Below are 21,851 nucleotides of genomic sequence, written 5' to 3' on the forward strand. Positions count from 1 at the left end.
AATTTTATCCGAATGCTGCCTTGTTTCAGAAACTGGGGGTAGAGGGGTGTTCACATAGTTCAAACACAGACCTGAATAATCCTGGTCTAGAGCAGGCTCCTGGGGGCTCCTGGTCTAGAGCAGGCTCCTGGTGGCTCCTGGTCTAGAGCAGGCTCCTGGAGGATCCTGGTCTAGAGCAGGCTCCTGGTCTAGAGCAGGCTCCTGGTCTAGAGCAGGCTCCTGGTCTAGAGCAGGCTCCTGGTCTAGAGCAGGCTCCTGGGGGCTCCTGGTCTAGAGCAGGCTCCTGGAGGCTCCTGGTCTAGAGCAGGCTCCTGGTCTAGAGCAGGCTCCTGGTCTAGAGCAGGCTCCTGGTCTAGAGCAGGCTCCTGGGGGCTCCTGGTCTAGAGCAGGCTCCTGGTCTAGAGCAGGCTCCTGGGGGCTCCTGGTCTAGAGCAGGCTCCTGGTCTAGAGCAGGCTGCTGGTCTAGAGCAGGCTCCTGGTCTAGAGCAGGCTCCTGGGGGCTCCTGGTCTAGAGCAGGCTGCTGGTCTAGAGCAGGCTCCTGGAGGCTCCTGGTCTAGAGCAGGCTCCTGGTCTAGAGCAGGCTCCTGGTCTAGAGCAGGCTCCTGGTCTAGAGCAGGCTCCTGGTCTAGAGCAGGCTGCTGGTCTAGAGCAGGCTCCTGGTATCTGAAGCTCCTGGTCTAGAGCAGGCTCCTGGTATAGAGCAGGCTCCTGGTCTAGAGCAGGCTCCTGGAGGCTCCTGGTCTAGAGCAGGCTCCTGACGATATGCGGACAAAAGCATGAACAATTATTTCACCATTTATTTATCTGGGGATGCCCGTATCTCTAATGTATAAGATAATATCTCTATTTAAATTATCATTTTTGAAAATAACAGGTAACATGTCAAATCAAACAACTACAGCCACACCTGACAACACAACACTTCACAACACATCAGAAATCACACCACAACACAATACAACACACCACAACACAACGACGATCATCTATCATATCTCTTTAAAAGGACCGGTCTGTTTGTGTGTGTGAGAGAGAGAGAGAGAGAGAGAGAGAGAGAGAGAGAGAGAGAGAGAGAGAGAGAGAGAGAGAGAGAGAGAGAGAGAGAGAGAGAGAGAGAGAGAGAGACATTACGAGGCAGAGGGCGGCTCTTTTGTGGGGGAGGAATATTCTATTGCAGGAGCGCAGAATAGCAGAGAGAGAGAGAGAGAGAGAGAGAGAGAGAGAGAGAGAGAGAGAGAGAGAGGGAGAGAGAGAGAGAGAGAGAGAGAGAGAGAAGCTCTCTGATACTGAACACTGCTCGGTCCTCGGCTGCAGGGTCGGGTTAGAGGAGAGGATATATATGTATGTATATATATATATGCATATATACATACATATATATATATATACAGGACACAGCGGATCTGATCTCGGGATTGGCTGCTGCTCTCTGGCCTCCCGTCCGGACGGGCAGCACCGCGTCTTTATTCCGTCTCTGCGGAACGTGACCCAGACATACCGCGAGAACACCGACATGACCATGGATTAAACACGGTTATCTTCTCAGAAAGGTAAGCGATGGTGAACCGCGAGGGTTAGCCGGAGAGGATGGCAGGTTATAGCGGGTAAGGACCACCGGCCATGATGCGCGGGGTTGTGGTTCTGGAGCATCCTCAATCCTCTCTCCTCCCTCCTCCATCCTCCATCCGCCCACCAGGGCCATCCTGCTCCTCCGATGCTACTCAAACGCATACGACACAACCCTAGGAGTGCGGGCTTTGTGTTGTATTGTTAGGGTGGTTGTGTATCGGTGGACATCAGCCGCATCGAGCGGGTAGGAGGGGAACAATGACGTGAATGTCTTTCAATGACGTCAGCGCCATTCTCTTCCATTCTGCTCCACAATACAGACTGGTGTGTATATATAGATATACCGACTGGTTCTGTTACCGCGGGTCGAGAGCGACGGGAGGCGGGTTGTACTTGTTGTTTGCTCTAAATATTAAGGACAAATGGAGTTTTCACTCAACGATGTTTATCTGAATCAAATCAACATCACATCACAGGCCTCTCCCTGTGACGCCTAGAGCAGCAGTTCAGCGTCCATCACTGATCCCACCGAGCGATCTGCGGTCTGACTCAGAGGTCCGGGATGACGGCTCTGTCTGACGTGTTCCGCTAGGCCCATGGTCCCACCGTATTACCGTCATGAGATGTTTATTTGTTCATGTGGTCCTCAAAGGAAGACGTGTGTGATTTGACGTCACAACAGAACGTGTGATGAGGCGCCTCATCCCCGATCCCCTGGCCCTCTCTGAACGGTTGGTTTACTAATGTCTCCTCATCGGTCCGCCTGTCGGGAGAGGACCGTTGCTATGGATACAGACCTGCCTGGGAGACAGGATGTGAGGTTCTGACCATCTTCATGTAGAACGCGTTTGAATTCTTTGCTCATGATGCTTACTTCAGAAGACATAATCCTTTATGAATGCAGGGAAAAGTAGTTGTTTTAAATATTAGGATTATTTCAAGCATTCATTTATGTATGACTATTTTTCAGGCAATAATAATTCTTCCTATATAGCCTATAGCTCCACTGGATATAATGAATGCATTGTGATTCTGATTGAAGGTGTACATTTGTTTTAGTTTAGTATAATTCAAATCTGGGGGAATGTGTTTCAAAGCTCTGGTAGTTAATTTAATTGTGTTGCTTATTATTTTAATTACACAACAGGGATTGACAAATGACAACAAACTATAATTTTTTATCGGGCTTTAACGTGTTTCCCTCCAAGATCTCAGTCAGATCTTTTTGGCGAGAAAGGACAGTGCGCCATTTCACACTCAAGGGAGTCAAGAGAGTCTGTTGCTAGAACCTCTCCTTTGTGGTATAACATAGAACCTCTTCCCTCTGCTTGAACAACCAGCTACAACCTCTCCTCTCTACTAGAACCAGCTAGAACCTCTCATCTCTACTGGAACCATGTACAACCTCTCCTCTCTACTAGAACCATCTGGAACCTCTCCTCTGTAGCAGAACATATAACCTATCTTCTTTGGTCGAACATAGAACCTCTCCGGTATAACAACCAGCCATAACCTCTCCTCTCTAGAACCAGCTGGAGAGCCTATCCTCTCTAGAACCAGCTGGAGAACCTATCCTCTCTAGAATCAGCTGGAGAACCTCTCCTCTCTAGAGCCTATCCTCTCTAGAACCAGCTGGAGAACCTATCCTCTCTAGAACCAGCTGGAGAGCCTCTCCTCTCTAGGACCAGCTGGAGAGCCTATCCTCTCTAGAACCAGCTGGAGAACCTCTCCTCTCTAGAACCAGCTGGAGAACCTCTCCTCTCTAGGACCAGCTGGAGAACCTATCCTCTCTAGAACTAGCTGGAGAACCTCTCCTCTCTAGAACCAGCTGGAGAACCTCTCCTCTCTAGAACCAGCTTGAGAGCCTCTCCTCTATAGAACCAGCTGGAGAACCTCTCCTCTCTAGAACCAGCTGGAGAGCCTATCCTCTCTAGAACTAGCTGGAGAGCCTCTCCTCTCTAGAACTAGCTGGAGAGCCTCTCCTCTCTAGAGCTGGAGAGCCTCTCCTCTCTAGAACCAGCTGGAGAGCCTCTCCTCTCTAGAACAAGCTGGAGAACCTCTCCTCTCTAGAACCAGCCATAACGTCTCCTCTCTAGAACTAGCTGGAGAACCTCTCCTCTCTAGAACCAGCCATAACCTCTCCTCTCTAGAACCAGCTGGAGAGCCTCTCCTCTCTAGAACCAGCTGGAGAGCCTATCCTCTCTAGAACAAGCTGGAGAGCCTCTCCTCTCTAGAACTAGCTGGAGAGCCTCTCCTCTCTAGAGCTGGAGAGCCTATCCTCTCTAGAACAAGCTGGAGAGCCTCTCCTCTCTAGAACTAGCTGGAGAGCCTCTCCTCTCTAGAACCAGCTGGAGAGCCTATCCTCTCTAGAACAAGCTGGAGAGCCTCTCCTCTCTAGAACAAGCTGGAGAACCTCTCCTCTCTAGGACCAGCTGGAGATCTTATCCTCTCTAGAACCAGCTGGTGAATATGTCATGTAATTTCATTCATATAAAATTGCCGCAAGTGACATAACTTTAACTTGCTAACTTACCTACAGATGCAGTTGATGTTAGGTGTGGTAGGCTAACACTTTTATCAGTGGTCAAAACAATCACAGTAAGACTCCTTGATGAGCGTATTGCTTGTTTCCCACAGAATACTGATTTGTTGAGTCCGGATGGATTCTATTATGAATTCAGCTGTCCTATAGTATATAACTTTCTCATACTCATGTTAGTCTGTCTGTGTGAAAATTGACATCAGCTTGGTGGTAGACAGGACCGCATGACCACTTCGTAGTAAGCTAGATCGCTGTTGAAATATGGTCTCCATAGATGCGGTCCATAGATGCGGTCCCTAGCGGCTTACAATTTGTTTTTCCTTTGAGGTCTGGAGGCTGAACATGCGAACAAACGTAACGGACCTGTGAATTCACAGATGGAGTTCTCTGATCCTCAATAAAGTAGAGAACTCAACAAAATATCTAACATAGATTGAGTCGTTTTTAGATCTTCTAATGCAGAAATGCTACATATTTACCTTTACCTTTGATTGGACGGAATGGACAGGGGTTAGCTTCCCAAAAGCATAGTTGCTAACTTCTTTAGCAACCTACCTCTGAGGCTGCGTTTACATGATGACGGTCTGAACAGAAGTCGTAAAAGTGGCGTCGCTTCTTCACTTTTTATTCTGCGTTTCGACAAGCGTTTTCGGGAGGAAATCTGCGTGCATACGGTGACGCAAAAGTGTGTGGAATTCGATTGGGTATGCATTTCAGGCGGCTAGGTGGTGCTGTGATACACTATCACACAACACCGCCATGTCTGAGCACATGCGTAGAATCTTCCTTCTTCTCTTATCTGCGCCGCGAAAACCAAAACATAATTACAGATCCTTCTCTGTGCAGTAATACTATCTGTACATATCCTGTACATTTCGTGGAAAGACACCTGTACGTTTATTAGAGCTGCCAGAGCAGCTTGACGGTCCGACGCATGGAAATAATCCAACATGTTTGTTTATTTCCCTGTACTGGCGCTGCATGTGACCTAAACGTGTACGCGACGTGAGCAGATCTGAGCAGAGGTTTGCGTCTTGGCAGTGCAGACGGAAACGCTACGGCGGAGCGTATTCAAGGTTTCCACTCTGGAGGGTGGTTTCGTCCTCGTGTAAACGGGGCCTTAGGGACTCAACAGTAATAGGAAAGTGTTCCCCAAAACCATTTCACCTACAAAGTAAGCTCATAGTATGGAGGAAGTTATTAAACTCCATTGTACTAGCAAGGTAAGGCTCTCTGACTGTTAGTCAACAAGATAGTCTGGCTGAGTCCTTATTACCAACATGGTAAAAACAGCTCTACAACAGCTCTAGGGCTGTTGTAGGTCCATAGGCCACATTCTTCCTGGATATTCATGGTCACATGACCGATTTCAGTCTTATTTGTCTGTTTTACACAAACAGCATTCCGAGTTAGTGCAGTAGCGCCTCTGAGTGTTTGGGAGTGGAACATCACTGCGTATTTAATGGCTCACAAATACTTTCTTCACCAACCCAGTTAGTTTTCAATATGTGATAAGATTCCGGGCAGTGGGTTTTAGAGAAGTGAATTCATTGACAGCCTACAATTTAAAAAAATAAATAAATCAAGAAACATGCATCCACTGCAGCGACAACACAAGATTCTGCCCCCCTGTCAAAATGAATAGGCTATCAAAATATTGTAGAAGGGGAATATACAGCCTAGGTACTGTTAAGAGATCGACAGACTTTAAACATCACTAATCCGTCATTAGAACTGAGGAAACAAGACGCAAGCGGCCAAAAAAAAATAGAGTAGACAAAGCAAATTTCTCACCAAATTCATTGTTTGAATTATCTATTAAATTCATTGTTTGAATTATCTATTTTAATTATCTATTTTCCATAAACGTGTGAACCATTTGCAGCAACTATGGCAAAGGATAGGTAGGCTATACACGATCAAGTTGGCGAATATTAACCACAACTGTGTAACAAGCATGTAGTCTAAGTATCAAAGTTTGTGAGGCTTCCACCTGTGAATGATTGAACGCCTCAGAGCAGCTCCCAACTCCGCATTCAGAAAACATCTGTTCACCGTATTAGTGGATAAGTACAGCTAATCAACGAAGAGCTCAGCTATGTATTGCTATGTAAGCTGGACATTTTTGGGAAACACTCGTACTTCGGCTGCTGCATAGTACAACTGGGCTTAGTAATAAGTCTGCAAAATGCTAACGTCCTGACTGTTTTGGGAAACACACCCCAGGTTAGCAATGTGTGCTCTGATTTTATAATCAACTTGTTGGCTGAATGTTCTTGGGACAGATTAGCATATTCTGTTCCCCAGTAACACATCAATAGTGTCCCTCAGGACTTCGTCCGCAGCCTGCTAGCATGGTGGTCATGAGTGAGTCCGGACTGCGCTGTGCTCTGAACCTCCACACCCGACTAGAGCTGGAATAGACAAGCGGGCTGCGAGGGCCTCATCCAACCTCACAGCCAGATGTGGACTCAGACGTCTCATCTGCGCTCCTTTCTTCCTTTTCACCTGCTTTCCTGAGCACCGAGCAGAAGCCCTGCGAGGCTAACTGTAGGACCTGTGTTCCTAAAGCGCCACAGGTGGGAACTGGAATCGCTATCATATCATCACAGCATTCATCGTATTGTTTACACAGCGCTTCAAGGGGGACAGAATAGTGTTGTGGTCCCCATCGGCTGAATATAATAAATCAATATTCCATTATAACCTCATCCGTAGACCTCCACATGCAGGATCCATGTGCTCTACTGCTGCACACGGCCGCCTGAAGATAAGGACCTCACGTTGTTGGACTGAAGCCGCCGTTTGATGAGACAGCAATTACATTTTAACATAACACAAACAACAACAACACAAAAACAACAACCTGTAGTCTTCTGCCCCTAGGCGGGCCCTGCCTCAGTGGGGCGGGGCCTGCCTCAGTGGGGCGTGGCCTGCCTCAGTGGGGCGTGGCCTGTATCAGTGGGGCGTGGCCTGTATCAGTGGGGCGGGGCCTGTCTCAGTGGGGCGGGGCCTGTCTCAGTGGGGCGGGCTCGGCGTCAGTGGGGCGGGCCCTGCCTCAGTGGGGCGGGGCCTGCCTCAGTGGGGCGGGGCCTGTCTCAGTGGGGCGGGGCCTGTCTCAGTGGGGCGGGGCCTGCCTCAGTGGGGCGGGCCCTGCCTCAGTGGGGCGGGGCCTGCCTCAGTGGGGCGGGGCCTGCCTCAGTGGGTTCTAGTGATTGAATGAAGCAGTTAAGGTTTTATGAACTCAATCAACTATCATCTAAACCAGAAGCTCACTTCTCAGTAGTAAGTCCACAATATGGGTACGTAAGTGAGGCAGGATATTCTGAGTATCACAATGTCAATTTCATAATATCAATATCAATGTGATAGAACCTCACATTTCAATCATTCTCAGGGCATAGTTTAGATATTTTAGACATTGCCTGATTACAATAAATCGATATATTTCATAATAAAATAAAATAAATGACATAGAATGATTTATATTACTGTCCAGTCCAATATCTGTAGCTGGATTTTAGCACTATGTGACTGGAGACTCCCCCCCCCCCCCCCCACCCCCATACTCTGCTAGCTCTCTGCTAGCTCTCTGCTAGCTCTCCTAGGGGATCGCCTTCATGTCTTTCAAACAGTAGAGAGCAGAGAGCAGTACAACCGACAACTAGCATGGTATGACCACATGATTTTTTCCCCCATGAACAATTGTATTACTTGCCGATAGTGTCAATCACTGCTCATCACAGGAAATATGAAACAAAGTAAGTTGTAATAGACACATGATAGAATCTTTTTCAGGGGTGAAATGTAGGATTTGACTGTAGTACAAATATAGTTCCACCTTTATTGTGGTTGTTCTTCCAGCATCATCATGTAACATCCAGTATCTGAATCATTCACATGGGGCTAACTGATGAAAAGAGTTGTTGATAGAAGTTGTTACCACAAACTGTCAGTACAGCACTGCTGAAACAACAAAGGCTTGTATAACAAAGACACGTATTTGGAAGGTAAATCCAATACTCAGTTCACTTATTCCATATAAACAAGCTGACAGGTTATATAAAGCATAGAAACATTGTCACCATGCATTTCATTATCCAAGCTGTTTGACAAATGAGCTGAAACTAGGTTCAAGATCCACCTGAGACTGCAGAGCCTACAGATGACGTTCTACACAGAGTTTGGAGGTCTTACATGCCCCACAACACCAGCACTTTGTTCTGGCCTCTCCTATGACCTCATCGGCAAATCAACAACAATGGCCGTAGTCAAGATAACGATGATTGTGTGATTGGAGGAACAGTGTGTTCTGTGAAATGGCATTAGTCTTCATCGTGGGTCTTCACTAGCACATAGGGTTAGGGCTTTCATGCTGCTATGGACTATTACGTATTTTAAGCACATAAGCTGCCCCCACATAGCCACTAGGAAGCAGGATCGAACACACAAGCTGCATTACCCTCACATAGCCACTAGGAAGCAGGATCGAACACATAAGCTGCAATAACTACTCCAGCCACAGATGGCAGCACATTTAGACAGGTGAGGAGGGCGGAGCCAATACGTCACATAGGCCACGCCTACTTGATACTAACCAGAGCGGGAGTCAGATTGGAGGTCAGAAACATAGGCAGCCCGTCGAGAGCCAAGGGGGAAGCCCCGGGGTTTGAAGTAGCTCTGCGGTACTTTTCTCCGCGCGTGTTAAATACAATTCCCCCCCTTTTGCTTCATAGTTATCATACCGAAATACATTAACAAATAAAGTGAGTTAAAAGCGACCCGGATTGGACTACTTTCTTCAAGAACGCGACAGGACTACAAGTGGCACTCTATGCATTGCAGGGCTCTTGGCCTTGTATATCTAAATATACTTGCTACAGCTTGAACGTCATGCTTTGTGAAACAAAGACTACTAGAAGTATTGTCATTGAATTCCTAATGTATTTAAACGTTTCCACAGCAAGGTCTGAGATCAGCTTTATAGGTGAGATTTGGTGAAGGCTGGAAGGGTCCAAGTTTACACAGCAAGGTCCTGGGGTCAGGCTTAGGGCCCTTAGTGGGGTCAGGGCCCTTAGTGGGGTCAGGGCCCTTAGTGGGGTTAGGGCCCTTATTGGGGTCAGGGCCCTTAGTGGGGTCAGGCTTTGGGCCCTTAGTGGGGTCAGGGCCCTTATTGGGGTCAGGGCCCTTAGTGGGGTCAGGCTTTGGGCCCTTAGTGGGGTTAGGGCCCTTAGTGGGGTTAGAGCCCTTAGTGGGGTTAGGGCCCTTAGTGGGGTCAGGGCCCTTAGTGGGGTTAGGGCCCTTAGTGGAGTCAGGCTTTGGGCCCTTAGTGGGGTCAGGGCCCTTAGTGGGGTCAGGCTTTGGGCCCTTAGTGGGGTCAGGCTTTGGGCCCTTAGCGGGGTCAGGCTTTGGGCCCTTAGCGGGGTCAGGGCCCTTAGTGGGGTTAGGGCCCTTAGTGGGAGTCAGGGCCCTTAGTGGGAGTCAGGGCCCTTAGTGGGGTCAGGGCCCTTAGTGGGAGTCAGGGCCCTTAGTGGGGTTAGGGCCCTTAGTGGGAGTCAGGGTCCTTAGTGGGGTCAGAGCCCTTAGTGGTGTTAGGGCCCTTAGTGGGGTCAGGGCCCTTAGTGGGGTCAGGGCCCTTAGTGGGGTTAGGGCCCTTAGTGGGGTCAGGGCCCTTAGTGGGGTCAGGGCCCTTAGTGGGGTTAGGGCCATTAGTAGGGTCAGGCTTCCGGCCCTTAGGGGGAGTCAGGGCCTAGACTAGGAGTCAGGTCCTAGGAGTCAAGGCCTAGGAGTCAGGTTCTATGAGTCAGGGCCTAGACTAGGAGTTTAGTCCTAGGAGTCAGGGCCTAGACTAGGAGTTTAGTCCTAGGAGTCAGAGCCTAGGAGTTTAGTCCTAGGAGTCAGGGCCTAGACTAGGAGTTTAATCCTAGGAGTCAGGGCCTAGACTAGGAGTATAGTCCTAGGAGTCAGGGCCTAGACTATGAGTCAGGGCCTAGACTAGGACCTACAGTATGTGTGTTACTCAGTTGTCTGTATCTGTGTACCTTGTAACTCAACATCTTTTTCTCTTTGCATTGTTAAGGCTAGTTAAAGGATCCTGCTGTAAACATGGCGCAGGGATTCATGGCATGTTCATGTGTGTCAAAATGGAAGTCAGAGATTTTGAATCTGAGAATGGGATTGGCTGACCGCCATCTGGTTCTTTTGGCCGCGTTCCGGGGACAGCCGGTTACTGCTCTCCATTAAGGGGACAGCCGGTTACTGCTCTCCATTAAGGGGACAGCCGGTTACTGCTGTCCTCTAAGGGGACAGCCAGTGACTGCTGTCCTTTAAGGGGACAGCCGGTTACTGCTCTCCTTTAAGGGGACAGCCAGTGACTGCTGTCCTTTAAGGGGACAGCCAGTGACTGCTGTCCTTTAAGGGGACAGCCGGTTACTGCTCTCTAAGGGGACAGCCGGTTACTGCTCTCCTCTAAGGGGAAAGCCGGTTACTGCTGTCCTCTAAGGGGACAGCCAGTGACGGCTGTCCTTTAAGGGGACAGCCAGTGACGGCTCTCCTTTAAGGGGACAGCCGGTTACTGCTCTCCTTTAAGGGGACAGCCGGTTACTGCTCTCCTTTAAGGGGACAGCCAGTGACGGCTCTCCTCTAAGGGGACAGCCAGTGACGGCTCTCCTTTAAGGGGACAGCCAGTGACTGCTGTCCTCTTAAGGGGACAGCCAGTGACTGCTGTCCTTTAAGGGGACAGCCAGTGACGGCGCTCCTTTAAGGGGACAGCCAGTGATGGCTCTCCTTTAAGGGGACAGCCAGTGATGGCTCTCCTTTAAGGGGACAGCCAGTGACGGCGCTCCTTTAAGGGGACAGCCAGTGATGGCTCTCCTTTAAGGGGACAGCCAGTGACGGCGCTCCTTTCAGCCAGTCATCCCAGTGAGTAAAGGATTGTTCCAGACTAACATGGATCCATTTGATCCAGACTCAATGAGGTAGCACTTAAGGTATGTTCTCAGGCTGAACCTGGCTGTGAGCAGAACGGGATCCGAGTCGTCGGGATGCCCACAGGTTGGTTGAAAGTTGAACGTTTAACTTTTCCAGTCCTGGCCCTAATACAGAGAGCAGTTCACCAGTATGAAGTATACAACATATATACGTCATGTCCCAGGCAAAATAAACCATATATACCCGTCATAGAAAGTAACCCTAACCCTATTCTGATGATACATAATTGATGATTCATATAAAAATAGTACTTTTACATTAAGCCCCCCAGTTGACTGACGTGTAAGTGACCTAAGTCCCCATCTGCATCTTTCCATGTGTGGAAGAGACAGTGAACCACAACAGTTGGAGTCTGTGTACTTTTACTGTCTTCAGTCATCTTTCTTGTAACCAACTCCAGTATGATTTTCGACATCAAAAGCAAAGGTTTGGCAGGCTCCCTTGTTGTAACTGATGAATGGGAGTCAAAGTTGGTATGTCGACACTCATTGATAGACCTGCTCACAATGCTTTGCAAGATTGCATTTGAACAGAAAGGCATTTTGACATGAGCCCACTTTATACTTTAGGTCAAACGTACCAGTGATGAAAACACGTGTTGTTTCACGTGTATAAACCTTTCTCTAAACCAGTGGCGGTAGAAGGCTGAACCTATTATACATGCATGGGTTGAACCTGATGACATGACTATTGAACAATGCAGGCTGCCTCAGTGTGATCAGACACTAAAGCATCCTCTGATCCAGGGGTCATCATCTATAAAACCCTGCTTATTGCTCTACAGCTGGGACATGGTCAGGAAGGACTGATAGGTAATGCCTTTTATTAAAGAAATGGTCGGCGATCTATTTCAGAAGCATTCTGTCATATTTACAGAAATTCCCTTTACATCCGACAGCAGTTAATACATTAAAAAACACCAACTAATTAGTGACTTATGAAGGCCTACCCGTCCCAGGCCTGTGATAGGCCCTTATGAAGGCCTACCCATCCCAGGCCTGTGATTTATTTTATTTATTTATCGGTTGTGTTTTGCAAATCCTCGTCATACTGAGTCTGAATTGCCTGTGACTCGTTCTCGGTCTTTGTGACTTAGGTCTTTGTGACTTAGGTCTTCGTGTCTTAGGTCTTTGTGACTTAGGTCTTTGTCACCTAGGTCTTTGTGACTCAGGTCTTTGTGACTCAGGTCTTTGGGACTCAGGTCTTTGTGACTTATGTCTTTGTCACCTAGGTCTTTGTGACTTAGGTCTTTGTGACTTTGGTCTTTGTAACTTAGGTCTTTGTGACCCAGGTCTTTGTGACTCAGGTCTTTGTGACTCAGGTCTTTGTGACTTATGTCTTGGTGAAATAGGTCTTTGTGACTTATGTATTTCTGACTCAGGCTTTTGTGACATAGGCCTTTGTGACTTAGGTCTTTGTGACTCAGGCCTTTGTGACTTAGGTTTTTGTGACTCAGGCCTTTGTGACTTATGTATTTGTGATCGAGGGCTTTGTGACTCAGGCCTTTGTGACTTAGGTCTTTGTGACCGAGGGCTTTGTGACTTAGGTCTTTGTGACTCAGGCCTTTGTGACTTAGGTCTTTGTGACCGAGGGCTTTGTGACTTACGTCTTTGTGACCGAGGGCTTTGTGACTTAGGTCTTTGTGACTTAGGTCTTTGTGACTCAGGCCTTTGTGACTTAGGTCTTTGTGACCGAGGGCTTTGTGACTTAGGTCTTTGTGACTCAGGCCTTTGTGACATAGGTCTTTGTGACCGAGGGCTTTGTGACTTACGTCTTTGTGACCGAGGGCTTTGTGACTTAGGTCTTTGTGACTTAGGTCTTTGTGACTCAGGTCTCTGTGACTTAGGTCTTTGTGACTTAGGTCTTTGTGACTCAGGTCTCTGTGACTTAGTTCTTGTGGGCTGCTGTGCGTCTCGTTATATACACGGGGCGCGGGGAGTGGGGGCTGGGCCCACGCTGCTGGTGAACAGCTGACATGTCAGTCCATGGGAGAAGCCCATAAGCCCATCAAAGAACTAGTCATAATAACATGGCTATCATAGAACTAGAGTTATAATAACATAACTATCACAGAACTAGAGTTATAATAACATAACTATCATAGAACTAGATAGAACTAGACACTGAGAGATTATCCTACTGGCCACAGACTGAGGCACTCTGAACCTCTCTGCGATGTCGTCCTGCAATAGGTTCAGCCGGAGCTCCATCAGGGTCATCAACAGTTGATCCTTGGATGTAGCTGAGAGATGCTGCATCCTTCTTTCAGGTCGTCGGATAAAGCCTCAAAGGCATCCACTGACAACCCAGTGTACAGTAGACACAGCCGATCATTCCAGAGAAGTTTGGTGTGTACAAGATGTTGTTCAGGACACTGTGTTGCCTGGTCATGGAGGAGAGGACAATGGAGTGAGTCACTGACAGCATAGATGTGATCTTCCATGAATGTATACTCCCCCTGGGTAGAAGCATCACGGTGTGTCATCCCATCAGTCATCCCATCAGTCTCCTGGATTGCAGAGCTGGTTGAGGGTTCTGTAGAAATAACAGCATCAGACATCAGTAAGTTATCAACGATAAGGTTAATCATTTTGCTGCCTTTCAATGTAACCAGTCCCAAATTAGAAAGCCTCGACCTGATCTTATCTTGTAATGCTGTTCATTTATCAAGGCATGGTTACGGGTATATGCTGATCATACTCATTAGACGCTAGCTGGCTAACGACTAGTGATTTTGATTTTGAATGTTATCTTACCTTGGAGCGTCACAAGCATCCAACAAGCCTTTTTCGCCGGAGGAATAACATATCCCAACCATTTCTCGGAGCATGGGTGTTGGTCTGATGGTCTGCCGTCCACAAAATGAAAAGAACAGACGTAGGGTTTTTTCGGAGGGTTCTTCAAATTTAGCGCCTTTAGCGCATTTAACCACGTATGCCGGTCCTCATCGCTGGAGGATGAAGATTGAAGGTTGCCCCACAACTTTCTGCCCTGGTTTTCCCGTGTACAACACAGTATTGTTGTGTCACCTATTAATAATGCTGGTCATCTGGACAAAAATTGCTAATGTATTATGCTGTACGATAATGGACAGAGTTGCTCAACCGGAAGATCGAACACAAAACGGAACCAATATGGCGGTTTACGGGTGGAATAAGGTGTAAGGTGATAGGATTAGTTTATCAACACGGCGGATGCGCACGCAGGAAGATGGCAAAAAAAAAGTTGTTTGACCGGTTGCCATGGTTATTTCACTTCTGTCAAGTTGGAAAGAAATTAGTAGATTCAGAGTTTGCGGTTCAATAGATCATCGCTGAAACATCGTTGCGACACAAATGACACCTCTAGCTAAATAACCTAGAGAACCAGCTACAACCTTGTTTTCATCCAAACGAGCCGTCTTTAGAGAACAGTTGCATTGGCTTCTATGAGCTGTCGGCTTTCAGCCGCAAGCTTAGGAAACATCTGCAAAGGGCAAAACTGAAAACGACGACAATGGTCAAATTTCTATAGCGTCGCCATTATTGTCTCTAGAGCCCTAAAACTTGTTCCATATGGGCATGGCCTCTATATGGTCTTACTACAACCTTTAGTTTTGAAAAACATATCTCCTCATATTTTTTAGGAATTTTTATTTGGCAACAATTTCAATAGCGTCGCCATTTTTTAATCTAGAGCTCCAAAACGTGTTCCATATAGGCATGGCCTCTATAGTCTTACTACAACCTTTACTTCGGAGAAATATATCTCCCTTTATTTTTAAGGATTTTTTGTTTGGCAACAATTTCAATAGCGTCGCCATTGTTCCATATAGGCACGTCCTCTATATGGTCTTACTACAACCTTTACTTTTGAAAAATATATCATGAGATATATTTTCATCCCATGGGACCTATGAGATCGAAAAATATGAATAGGTTTCAATGGAGAGAAAATAATTATTTCCGGAAATTCTATATAATTTATACTTTATTTAGAATCACAGTTTTAGTTTCAAACCGTCATATTCTAGATTTGGTCCCATTGTAGCCAACTGCCCATTCGGACAATTAAATTATGTAGGACATCGTAACTCGGTCAAATTTCAACCGTTTACCTTCGTTCAAACCATTTAACAAATTGTATCTTCAATAACATCCAAACGGATTTTCGATATCATTTAAACTTTTTTCAGAATCGCAGTTTTAGTTTCATACCGGGTTTTCAGTTGGTCTCATTGATTTACGGTGTCGTTCAGCAGTGTTGCCAGATTGGGCTGTTTTTCCCCGCCAGATTGGGCTACTTTTGGAGGATGTTCAGGCAGTGTTGCCAGATTGGGCGGCTTTTCCTACTCTATTGAGCTACTTTTAATCACACACCGGCTCGCTATTCTCTTAAAGACACACACACACACACACACACACACACACACACACACACACACACACACACACACACACACACACACACACACACACACACACACACACACACACACACACACACACAGTGCAGGGTAATACATTGACGTTTCAGATTCTTCAGCTCAAATCATTTCACATTTCTGGATTTTTTTGCAATGCTTTGCGCTTTTCATTCAGCGCCTACTATAGCACTCACCGCATTTTCTGCAGGAAATGCATTTTCTAGTTATCATATATAATTCACCGCCGGAAGTTGTGAAGGGCCCATGCAAGTGAACAGAGCGTTCCATGGCATTGAGAAGACCTGTGTAATAAATGCGATTAATGTGAAATGCGGTTATAGTTTATATATATGACAGTGTTATGCTGCGTTCGAGTATTCTCTGCGAACCGACTCGGATCTCGGATCTGACGCCACGCCCACACTTCAAGCGTTTTATTATTTCGCTCGGTCGTTGGAGGAAAACATGGACGCCACCCGGAAAGCTGTTGTCGCGGTAGCATTGTCAGAGGACCAGGCGCTCCAAAATAAGTAGGCTATAGGCCAGAGGCAGAGATACGGAGTCCTAGAGCCCGACCGATATATCGGCAGGCCGATATTATCGGCCGATATTAGGCATTTTTCAAACTATTCGGTATCGGCATTTATAATGGCCGATAAATTAATATAAAAAAAAATAAAAAAATAAAAGTCTGTCCACCAGAGGGTGCTCTAACGCCCAAACCCGGTGATTCAGCCAGAGTTAGGCAGAGTGAATGACGGAGATCGACGGTGATCATCGGTGTTGTTCATGTGTGCAAGTGTGTTCATGGTAAGTTGGCAACTGTCACGAGACATACATTGCTTGAATAACAATTAAAAGAACATCCCCATCAATTCTCTAAAGTCGATAAGCATGACTTAATTCATGACTACCATGTCCAGTTTTGCTGTTACGTGTTAGCTGAGAGTGAAAAGGATTTAAAGGATAACTACAAATAACCAATGTTGGGGAAATTGGTTTGTTTTGTTGCGCGTTTATGGATTTTTTTTTTATATAAATATCGGCCGATATATCGGCATATCAGTTTTTTAAATCACAAAATATTCGTATCGGTATCGGCCTTAAAAATTCTATATCGGTCGGGCTCTACGGACGCAGTAAGGTATTGCAGTAATACGAGTGATTGAAATTGCCATTTAAACCACCAAAGTGGTCCAAGCACATGAAAACAGTTCATACTTCAAGTCACACCGGGCGCAGCCATCTTGAATTCTGTCTCGGAATTTTGCTCGGTCACCACTGAGTTCAACCGAGATGGCGAGTTCGCCGTCCGAGGAAAAGGGGCGTGTTTGTGCGTGTCGCTAGGCAACGTCCTCGGACCTCCGAGACGGATGGATATTAAACGCAGCACTAGACCCCGAGGCCGTGCTGCCGGCCCCCTGCCGGGATTTGGTGCGCGGTTTGGTGCGCGGTTGCTCGAATTACGCGAATGAGCAATTGCAAAATTCCCCCCCTCCCTGGCTAGACTCCTTGTCCAACCATACCCCCCCCCCCCCCCCCGTTAGGACTCTGCGTCTTACCACCCCCCCCCTTGTTAGTACTCTGCGTCTTACCACCCCCCCCCCCCCCCCCCAGTCAGGACTCCGCGTCAAATCCCCCCCCTTGGCCCCGTGGGCTCTACCGGAAGGGGCGTGCCTTCGCCACTCTATTAGAGATGATGCAGTCAGAGGGACCGGAACATATTAACATGTTCACATAAAGTTAACATGTTAACATAAAGTTACATGTTCACATAAAGTTAACATGTTCACATAAAGTCCACATGTTAACATGTTAACATAAAGTTAACGTTCCAATAGTAAAACAAAGTAAAACCAGGAACAACAATAAAACTGTTGCAACAAAATACACAAACATGCAAGTAAAACCAAACGTGACATTCAAAGCTATTTCAACACAATATATGAGTATATCCTAAAAGGCTTAATGTGAAAACAATGAATCTATGGCCCCATAGCATGCAATTTATACCATGCAATGTAAAGCACATAAAAAAAAAAAAAAAAAAAATACAGCAGAATAATAACCCATACACCCACCGTCGGACAAAAGCCTGCGCATTAGGCATTCTCATAGCTCTCCAGCCTTTGTCGATTTCTCCCCAGGAGTTCAAAGCCATTTTGCTGTCTTTATATTCTTTCAATGAAAATGTTATAAATGCGGATAACTGCGGATCTCCTCGCACAAAGCCAGTTTGTTTTGAAGAGAGCTGGTGAGTGCACTCTGTCCCTGACCTCATTGCACATGAGTGGAGTCTTCTAAAGGTTCGACAGCGATTGCCAAAGCTAGCGAGCAAAGCTAGCATGCTGGTCACGTGTTCATGTGTTTATGGGGCGTGGCTTTGGAGGAGGCCTGAATGGAGTCGTCTTCTCTCCATTGAAACCCATTCATATTTTTCGATCTCAGAGGTCCCATGGGCTCTACCGGAAGGGGCGTGATTTCGCCACTCTATTGGAGGGGTCATAAAGGAGTAATAGAGCCTACATCCCTTGGTCCTAGTTAAACGTTTTGTGGAGTATTTTACCTTGCCGCGGCTAAACTTAAATGCTGTTGCCGATACTCGTCACATGATGACATTGCTGTAGTAGTTGCAAGAGAGTAGAAGAGAATGTCTGTAACATAAAGTATCTGATATTAGTTTCTTTCCCATATGACCACAACTGGTGTTGCCGGAATAGCAATCTCAAAAGTCAAACAAGGCAAGGGACACCTCAATCCTTTAGTACAAGAGTAGATTGAGGCTGTTTAGGAAGGAACTTGTTTTACTGAACTCATGGTCGGGTCCCACTTGAAGGGCAGCATGTAGATGATATGGTTCCAACATCTCTGCCCCCTTAGCCATCAGGGCTGTTACGCTGTTCAATGTATCGTTGTAAACACCGGTGCATTCCAAAGATATTATTGGATGATCATGTCATGTTTTGAATGTCTTAATGATGTAATGCACTTTTGCTGGATCAATGATGCAGGTTTGCTGTGTCTCGCTCCAGGCTCCAGATGTTGAACATGTCCGCTCCCGGCGAGCTCAAGTCTCCCTGCGTGACGCGTAACGGCATGGTGAAGCTGCCCCCCGCCCAGCCCAACGGCATGCTGAGCGCCAGCATCACCAAGGGCACGCCCGCCGCCAAGAACCGCCTGTGCCAGTCCTCCTCCGCCTCGGTGCCCTCCATCCTCCCCCCCCCACCCTCCCCGCTGCCCTACCACCATCACCACCACCTGCACCACCACCCCCACCCCCTCCTGCACCTGGAGGCCGGCCTGGGCCCCCAGGGGGGCTGCGGGCCCCACCCCGGTCTGGGGGCCGGCCTGCTGATGGGCCCCAACGGCCTGGAGGCGGGAAAGCCCCCGCTGGCCCTGAAGCCCCCCCTCCGCCCGCTGCAGCTGCCCCCCCTCACGCTGCCCAAGCCCCTGCTGCCGGCCGAGCGCCAGCTGGTGCTGGACGAGAAGCTGCTGAACCGGCTGCTGTGGTTCTTCACCACGGCCGAGAAATGCGCGCTGGCGCAGGTCTGCAAGACGTGGCGTAAGGTGCTGTACCAGCCCAAGTTCTGGGAGGGCGTGATGCCCATCCTGCACGCCAAGGAGCTGTATGCCCTGCAGCCCAGCGGGGACAAGGAGTTCGTCAGCCTGCAGGCCTTCGCCCTGCGCGGCTTCCAGGCCTTCTGCCTGGTGGGCGTGTCCGACCTGGACATCTGCGAGTTCATCGACAACTACCCCCTCTCCAAGAAGGGCGTGCGCTCCGTCAGCCTGAAGCGCTCCACCATCACCGACGCCGGCCTGGAGGTGAGGGGACGCGATCCATAATGTCACATGTTCCATGATCCAGTTGATAATCATCTGAATGCTAGAAGTGTGTTTAACAGGCTGGATGTGTAACTTAGGGCTAAATGAATAAGTACTTCAGTCCCAACAGATATATGAATGAATAAGGTGAATAAAGGACAAGATAAAGGTTAGGGTTAGGGTTAGGCACCTGATACAAATATGTAGGACTTGAACCGATTTTAATCAAATGAGATCGGAATCAGGTATGAGACAGAATACACTGTTACCTACGAATGTTCTAATGAATCCTATATGTTTATCAGTGCGATTGTAAGCAGCTTTGTATATTGGTATATTTATGTATCTAAGATAACATCCTTTGCCTCTTACAGGGATCGTGTTGCATCTACTTAGGGTTATTTATAAGTGCTTATCAACACTTTCCAATTTGATAAAAAATTAATTAGAGTGTTTTCACGCCTTCACATGTGATTAGTACATGGTTGCCTTGCCATTGGGAACACTGATATTGTTGGCAGATATTTCTGGGCACCAGGATATATGTATGATGATGGGGATGTTAAGATGTTTATTTGTTCATCAGTTTTAATAGCAGAAAGTACAGCAGAGCAGTTAAATTATAAACAGATCCAAAGTGTGTGCCCCCACTCAGTCCTGTCTGCGCCCCCAGGTAATGCTGGAGCAGATGCAGGGTCTCATGCACCTGGAGCTGTCGGGCTGCAACGACTTCACGGAGGCCGGCCTCTGGTCCAGCCTCAACGCCCGCCTCACCTCGCTCAGTGTCAGCGACTGCATCAACGTGGCAGACGACGCAATCGCCGCAATCTCCCAGCTCCTCCCCAACCTCTCGGAGCTCAGCCTGCAGGCCTACCATGTCACGGACACGGCCATGGCCTACTTCACCGCCAAACAGGTGACCGCTGAACCCTAACCCTTACCTAACCCCCTAACCCTAACCCTAACCCTAACCTAACCCTGTCCTCAGAGCAGACAAGCAGTCTATAGGAGGTCCGTGCCAGTCTATAGGAGGTCCAGTCTATAGGAGGTCCGTACCAGTCTATAGGAGGTCCGTACCAGTCTATAGGAGGTCCGTACCAGTCTATAGGAGGTCCGTACCAGTCTATAGGAGGTCCGTACCAGTCTATAGGAGGTCCAGTCTATAGGAGGTCCAGTCTATAGGAGGTCCAGTCTATAGGAGGTCCGTACCAGTCTATAGGAGGTCCAGTCTATAGGAGGTCCGTACCAGTCTATAGGAGGTCTAGTCTATAGGAGGTCCAGTCTATAGGAGGTCCAGTCTATAGGAGGTCCAGTCTATAGGAGGTCCGTACCAGTCTATAGGAGGTCTAGTCTATAGGAGGTCTAGTCAATAGGAGGTCCAGTCTATAGGAGGTCTAGTCTATAGGAGGTCCAGTCTATAGGAGGTCCAGTCTATAGGAGGTCCAGTCTATAGGAGGTCCGTACCAGTCTATAGGAGGTCCGTACCAGTCTATAGGAGGTCTAGTCTATAGGAGGTCCAGTCTATAGGAGGTCCAGTCTATAGGAGGTCCAGTCTATAGGAGGTCCGTGCCAGTCTATAGGAGGTCCGTACCAGTCTATAGGAGGTCCAGTCTATAGGAGGTCCGTACCAGTCTATAGGAGGTCCGTACCAGTCTATAGGAGGTCCAGTCTATAGGAGGTCCAGTCTATAGGCGGTTCGTACCAGTCTATAGGAGGTCCAGTCTATAGGAGGTCCAGTCTATAGGAGGTCCAGTCTATAGGAGGTCCAGTCTATAGGAGGTCCAGTCTATAGGAGGTCCGTACCAGTCTATAGGAGGTCCGTACCAGTCTATAGGAGGTCCGTACCAGTCTATAGGAGGTCTAGTCTATAGGAGGTCCAGTCTATAGGAGGTCCAGTCTATAGGAGGTCCAGTCTATAGGAGGTCCAGTCTATAGGAGGTCCGTACCAGTCTATAGGAGGTCCGTACCAGTCTATAGGAGGTCCGTACCAGTCTATAGGAGGTCCGTACCAGTCTATAGGAGGTCCGTACCAGTCTATAGGAGGTCTAGTCTATAGGAGGTCCAGTCTATAGGAGGTCCAGTCTATAGGAGGTCCAGTCTATAGGAGGTCCAGTCTATAGGAGGTCCAGTCTATAGGAGGTCCGTACCAGTCTATAGGAGGTCCGTACCAGTCTATAGGAGGTCCGTACCAGTCTATAGGAGGTCCGTACCAGTCTATAGGAGGTCTAGTCTATAGGAGGTCCAGTCTATAGGAGGTCCAGTCTATAGGAGGTCCAGTCTATAGGAGGTCCGTACCAGTCTATAGGAGGTCCGTACCAGTCTATAGGAGGTCTAGTCAATAGGAGGTCCAGTCTATAGGAGGTCCAGTCTATAGGAGGTCCAGTCTATAGGAGGTCCAGTCTATAGGAGGTCCAGTCAATAGGAGATCCAGTCTATAGGAGGTCCGTACCAGTCTATAGGAGGTCCGTACCAGTCTATAGGAGGTCCAGTCTATAGGAGGTCCAGTCTATAGGAGGTCCAGT

General features: G+C 47.8%; 1 protein-coding gene across 2 annotated transcripts in view; it reads left to right on the plus strand.

The window, feature by feature from the left end:
• Positions 1-1,246: 1,246 nt before the first annotated feature.
• Positions 1,247-21,851, plus strand: part of fbxl16 (F-box and leucine-rich repeat protein 16) — a 29,522-nt gene continuing 8,917 nt past the window's right edge. Inside the window, exons 1-3 of one of the 2 annotated variants that reach the window (XM_060046038.1) lie at positions 1,247-1,551; positions 18,519-19,329; positions 20,003-20,245. In XM_060046038.1, the coding sequence (XP_059902021.1) occupies positions 18,547-19,329; positions 20,003-20,245 (1,026 nt within the window). In that variant the 5' untranslated portion in view covers positions 1,247-1,551; positions 18,519-18,546. The remainder of the gene's footprint in view (positions 1,552-18,518; positions 19,330-20,002; positions 20,246-21,851) is intronic. The other variant, XM_060046037.1, reaches the window with a different exon arrangement.

Source organism: Gadus macrocephalus, chromosome 2 (assembly GCF_031168955.1).
Source record: "Gadus macrocephalus chromosome 2, ASM3116895v1".
Taxonomy (NCBI): Eukaryota; Metazoa; Chordata; class Actinopteri; order Gadiformes; family Gadidae; genus Gadus; species Gadus macrocephalus.